The 6,257-nt window shown below is 41.3% G+C and overlaps 1 protein-coding gene across 1 annotated transcript; it reads left to right on the forward strand.

Moving 5' to 3' along the window:
* The first annotated feature begins 829 nt into the window (after positions 1-829).
* LOC138663687 (oocyte zinc finger protein XlCOF22-like) lies at positions 830-5,370 on the forward strand. The gene is made up of 6 exons (XM_069749982.1): positions 830-1,042; positions 1,170-1,349; positions 1,433-1,556; positions 1,638-1,738; positions 1,936-2,026; positions 3,409-5,370. Exons 1-6 carry the CDS (start codon positions 965-967, stop codon positions 4,428-4,430), a joined length of 1,596 nt encoding a protein of 531 aa, XP_069606083.1. The 5' UTR covers positions 830-964; the 3' UTR covers positions 4,431-5,370.
* The last annotated feature ends 887 nt before the right edge of the window (positions 5,371-6,257 follow it).

Below are 6,257 nucleotides of genomic sequence, written 5' to 3' on the forward strand. Positions count from 1 at the left end.
TAAAAATAAAAGCTTTTATAAAAGCCTTAAACTTCAGTGTGTGAATCAGATTACATTCTGGGGAAGACGGGAAACATTCATATAGACGGCCAGTGGTGGTGGAGTCTGTGCCGACTGTGGCCAAATATGTTTCTAGATCTGTTTTAGAAGATGAAGATGTCGTCTTCATCATGAAGTAGTTATTTCTCCTGTCACGTGTAATGAATATCTCCTGCAGTATTGCTAATGCCGATTCCACGATTCCAGTGTCTGTAAATGTGACGAGAATTGGCATAATGGAAGATTAGTCTATGAGAAACGTGTTCAGCTGCTGACTACGAGGAAGAAACTGCTTGTTGTCTGTGGCCTAAATATATAGATTCTCTTAGAAGATGTCAGGGAAAAACGCAGTATGTTGTAAAATAATACAAATACCATTGCTGCTTGGGTCCCCACCAGTCTTTGTATTTCATGGTCAGTCTTAACGAACTTGTGATTCCTACAGCTAATCAGTTGCTGATGCAGTGAGCAACATAACCAGTGATTAGGAGCATGGAGATGTCTAAGGGCTCATGCTCACCTGCGAGAAACTTAGATGAGTCTCGCATATTAATACCCGGCGCTACTGCCGGCACTCAGATCGCAGCGTGCGGCCGCATAGGAATACATGCATCCTCACGCTCCGCTCCTGAGTGCCAGCAGCTGCTCCGGGTATTGACATGCGAGACTAATCCGAGTTTCTCGCAGGTGAGTATGAGCCCTTGGTCAGCAACTCAACATGTGTTCTAGTCCCATACAAGGCTAGAGAATACAACATCTACACGTTCTATCTCTTCATATGTTTCTCTTACTATCTCCAGTAATTGTATTATTACAGGATTTTTAAGATGTTACATCGGCTCATCTTCTCATTCAGGGCTCTACAATATTGGATCCTCTCAGTGAAGATCTATATAAGAGAATCTTTTTGATTTGCCCATCAAGAATGGATATCGACAGAGACAAGATGGCGGAGAGGATATTACACCTCACCCTAGAGATCCTCTTCCGGCTTACTGGAGAGGTGAGAGATTCAGATGACGTCACATTACATCATTATTGTCTATGGGAAAAACAGATGGACAGAACTGGAGAGGTGAGAACTCTGGAAATGTCTGTAGTGAGATTTATTAATGTCTCTCCGTTACCAGGATTACACAGTAGTGAAGAAGACCTCTAGTGAGCGCTGTCACGACCCTGTGTCTGAGGAATGGGGAAGACCCCTGAGCCCAATCACGGGACCTCCACCTCACCCCCTGATACATGAAGACATCAATGACCAGAAGATCCTAGAACTCATCTACAAGATGATTGAGCTGCTGACTGGAGAGGTGACAATGCTGGAAATCCTGGGACATTAAACAGTAATGCTATGAAGGGATCAGGGGGATGACGGTATCATTGTGTGTGTCAGGTTCCTATAAGGTGTCAGGATGTCGCTGTCTATTTCTCCATGAAGGAGTGTGAGTATTTAGAAGGACACAAAGATCTGTACAAGGACGTCATGATGGAGGTTCCCCAGACACTCGCATCTCTAGGTAATAGACAGGACTAAATACATACGGACTATAATTATGTATGTTATGACTGATTTCAGTCCCTGTATGTGTATCCTCCAGATCTATCCAGTAATAGGACAACACCAGAGAGATGTCCCCGTCCTCTTCTTCTTTCACAGGACTGTAAACAAGAAGATCCCAATGTTCCTCAGGATCATCAGGTAGATGGAGAGAAGGTGTCATGAGATCTCCCCATGATGTGTAGACGGATGTGAAGGTCTTGTGCTCAGTCTTGTTTTATCTACAAGTATTCCATGTTTTATACTTGTGTAATGAGAAAGGTGGAGATGGCAGGATTAGATCTGATCATAGATGTGACTTCTCCATCTGTCTGTGACTGTTACAATATTTGTTTCAGGGGGAAGATCTGACCCATGTTAATACTACAGCAACATATGTGAGAGGTGATGAGCGGTGTAAAGAGGAGATTCCTACATATGACTACCCAGGTGAGTAGTAACCACTAAATGCAGAGAAATCACAGATTCTTCTCACTCACCGGCTGTGGCTGCATTATCGATGGTGTAGTCCGGCTGTATTACAATCGTGTGATCACCATTTTGCCTCTAGACCACAACATTCTCCTCCATTTGGATATGTTAAAATTACTTTGTGAAATTGTGAAATCCTTTTCAATAGAACTTACAACCTGAAGGATTCACCTACCCCCTTGAATTAGAAGATGCTGACTCTTACCTGCCCAGATCTGTAAACTACAAATGCAAATGACGCTGTACGTAGAATGCGCTGACAAGTTAGATAATCACTTGAAGGAAAATATTATAATGGGCCTGTAAGAGAAAGTGGAGGGCAATGATGCTGTTGGCTTCCTTGAACTCTAATATCTTGTTGGATGAATCTCCCTTCTCTCCCTTCTGTGCTGCTGAATGTGCTCATATTGTCCCTACAAGTTGAAGTTCAGTCTTTCTGGTCAACTTTGCTTTCATGATCAACAACATTAAATGTGCAGTGAGGGCCAAGTGTGAATTCTGTACAATAACAACAGATATTTTCCTCCAGCATACTATGTGTTGGGAGGGCTTAATTAAAGTTACAGATGTGGGCACCCATAGTGTGGGTGGGAGGGTGCCCACCATATCTCTACCTGCAGAGCTGTCACCGGCATATGTACTGAGAGGAACTGGGATGATGTCACAGTCAGGTGATCATCACATGCTCTGGCTTAAATAGCTTGACTTGAGTGTCAGTGTGGGTTGTGGTTTTTGGAGAGATCGAGTCTCCAAATGGCAGCTCCAGGTGGAGCTGCATACACCTGGTGGTCTGAGCAGGCACATACCTCAGACAAGTGGACTTTGTCTTATGTTATCTTTTTTTTGTTCACTGTTATGCTAGAAGGCTCTGTTTATTTTGCTAAACCCTGTTATGGTCTATGCTGTCCAGACCAAACCAACAGGTGATCTACTACAAGAAACGTTCCTGTGTCTACCTTGGGAAGCAGCTGAGTGTGTCATCCCCTCTCAGTGGTTTGGGCACACAGCAAAGCTCAGAAGCAAGGTGGAAATTTCACTTTGTTGGTGGACTGGTTTATGGAAGGCATGTTGCTTTTCAAGAGCTTTTGAGCCACTAATAATGTGGAAACCTCTGTTTTCCACTGACTGGGGATGACTGGGGACTTGTTTTTTTGTGAAATGAATAGAAGTTTTTATTGGTATTATGTTTGTCTACAAATATTTCTTTGTGGCTTTTTATTCCATATTTGAGAGGCAGAATGAACAAACAATTTAACACCACGCTCTACTGGTTCAGTAGATGTTAAATGAAATTCAAAGATATTTTATTCAAAAATAATAATTGTTTTATATCTTGGCAGATGACTATACCAGGAGATCAGAGGGACAACTTATATCTTCAATTTTTAAATCAGATAATCTTGATATCCCACAGGATGCAATTGATGTGAATACCATTACTCCAGATATAGCATCATCCCTTCACAGCAAAGATCTGTTATCTGATCCTTTGAAACAGGTCCTATCTCCTGATTCACTACCGACTACTAAGGAAAATCAAAGTCACAAAATAATCATTAAAAATGTAAATACTCCTAAATCAAAGAAGCCATGTTCATATTCAGAATATAGAAACCAGTTTCCCATTGACAAGTCTTTTCTTAAACATCCAAAAATTCACTCAGCAGAGAAAAGATTTTCTTGTTCCAAGTGTGTGAAATGTTTTAAGCTCAAGTCACGTCTTGTAAGACACCAAAGAACCCACACAGAGGAGAAGCCTTTTTCTTGTTCAGAATGTGGAAAATGTTTTGCAGAGCAATCAGATTTGGTTAGCCATTTGAGAACTCACGTGGGGAAGAAGCTATTTTCATGTTCAGAATGTGGGAAATGTTTTACGCAGAAATCAGACTTAGTTAAGCACCAGAGAACCCACACAGGGGAAAAGCCTTTTTTCTGTCCAGAATGTGGGAAATGTTTTAACCAGAAATGCCATCTTGTTAATCACCAAAGGACCCACACAGGGAAGAAGCCGTTTTCATGTTCAGAATGTAGGAAATGTTTTAACCGGAAAGCACATCTTGATAGCCACCTGAGAACACACACAGGGGAGAAGCCTTTTTCCTGTTCAGAATGTGGGAAATGTTTTAATCAGAAATCAGATTTAGTTAGGCACCAGAGAACCCACTCAGGGGAGAGACCTTTTTCCTGTTCAGAATGTGGGAAATGTTTTAATCAGAAGTCAGCTTTGGTTAACCACCAGAGAACCCACACAGGGGAGAAGCCTTTTTCCTGTCCAGAATGTGGGAAATGTTTTAACAAGAAATTCAATGTTGTTATACACCAAAGAAGTCACATAGGGAAGAAGCCTTTTTCGTCTTCATAATGTATTTCTTAAAGGGGATGTCCATTACTAGGACAACCTCTTGTCATTCCTCATGTTTGGCCTATTTCATATAAAAAAATACTCCTACTCACTTTCTGTGCCAGCGCTGTTCCAGTGGTCTTGGCACTTATGTTGCCGGGGCTCATGTGAGGCTGTTGCATAACACAAGCACTGCACCCAATCAGCGCTGGCTTCTTTGTTCCTATCTTCGGATGTATTGAACATCAACAGGAAGCCAAGGCTGTGGCTGCTCTCTGAATTGGGCTACTTTCACATATGAGCTTTTTGCCATGAGGCAGGATCCGTTGAATTAAAAAATAACAAAAACGGATCTACCGCAAAATGTGAAAAATTGATGCGACGGATCCGTTTTTTTGCTGGATCCGATTTAGTTTTTTTTTTTTATTTATTTGAACCAGGGATAGGGTTTGGATTTCCTTTTCCGAGAGAGAGAGTGATTCCATGGAATGGAAATGGAAAATGCATGATTTGCGTAAAAAAAACAGGATACGGTCGCAGGATTCGTTCATTTCGCCTCACGTTTCATACGTTTTTCGCCGGACAGAAAAAACATTCCACTGGATGTTTTCTCTGGCCGCCGGAAAACTAATTTTGGACGGATCTGGCAAAAAAAAGGATAAAACATTAGGCCATCAGGTGCAATCCGGCGCTAATACAACTGTCTGAGAAAACGGATCCGTTTTTTTGAAAAATTCGCCGGATTATGCCTGATGTGTGAAAGTAGCCTTACTTTTATTGTTTGAGATGTCCAATAGTGGAGACAGTGAACCAAATTTAAGAAGGCATTTGCTTTCGAAACGCGTTTGGTATTCTATTAGTCTAAATACATTTTTCCTACATGTTTCAACCAAGAAGGAAAAAATACTTTTGGATATGACTAAATTTTAATTTTGAAAAAATAAAAGAATTCATCATTTTAAACATGTCTTGAAATTATGGAGTAGAAGCTGGATAAATCTTTTCCTTTCCAGTGAGAAGGGTTTGTCCAAGAAGTGGACATCCCCTTTAAACATCAAAAATCCTACACATAGAGAAACCATTATCATACCTACAGTGTGAAAAATAACTGGAAAATCTTATTTTGTTGATCATCAAAAGTAACTCAGACTGGGAGACACTACATATGTTTTTGTACAATTTATCAATAACATAAGATAGTCGTGTAATTACTAGGGATGAGCGAATGTGCTCGGTGATACTCGGATATCACTTGAGTATCTGGGTGCTTGGAAATACTCGGTGAGCATTAGCTGTTGCTCGGTTCTAAAATTTGAATCCCCACTCGGCATGTTTGGTGTCTGCTACACAGCCAATAAACATGCCGGGGTTGCTTGCCAGTCACTGTAATGCCGTAGCCATTTTGGTAGTGGCATTACTGTTATTGGCTGGCCGTATTATATAATCAGGGGTTATAAAAGAACAGGCACGGCCACGCTCAGCACACTGACGCCATTGCACAGCTCAGCGACAGTTCTTATTGGAGGAAGAGAGTGGTTGGATTTCACAATTGGTGCAGAATCCAACCAGAGGAGCAGCACTTTTAGACCTAATACTATCTAATAGACCTGACAGAATAACAAATCTGCAGGTGGTCGGGCATCTAGGAAATAGCGACCACAATATTGTACAGTTTCACCTGTCTTTCACTAGGGGGACTTGTCAGAGAGTCACAAAAACACTCTACTTTAGGAAGGCAAAGTTTGACCAGCTTAGAGATGCCCTTAATCTGGTGGACTGGGACAATATTCTCAGAAATAAGAATACAGATAATAAATGGAAAATGTTTAAGAACATCCTAAACAGGCA

The sequence above is a fragment of the Ranitomeya imitator genome, chromosome 2, assembly GCF_032444005.1.
Source record: "Ranitomeya imitator isolate aRanImi1 chromosome 2, aRanImi1.pri, whole genome shotgun sequence".
In the NCBI taxonomy this organism is placed as follows: domain Eukaryota; kingdom Metazoa; phylum Chordata; class Amphibia; order Anura; family Dendrobatidae; genus Ranitomeya; species Ranitomeya imitator.

Excerpts from the sequence above, each read along its gene's own strand:
- LOC138663687 (XM_069749982.1), top strand. The coding sequence starts at position 965 with ATGGATATCGACAGAGACAAGATGGCGGAGAGGATATTACACCTCACC. Across the intron at positions 1,043-1,169 it reads TCTTCCGGCTTACTGGAGAG|GATTACACAGTAGTGAAGAA; the intron begins GTGAGAGATTCA and ends CTCCGTTACCAG. Across the intron at positions 1,739-1,935 it reads ATGTTCCTCAGGATCATCAG|GGGGAAGATCTGACCCATGT; the intron begins GTAGATGGAGAG and ends TATTTGTTTCAG.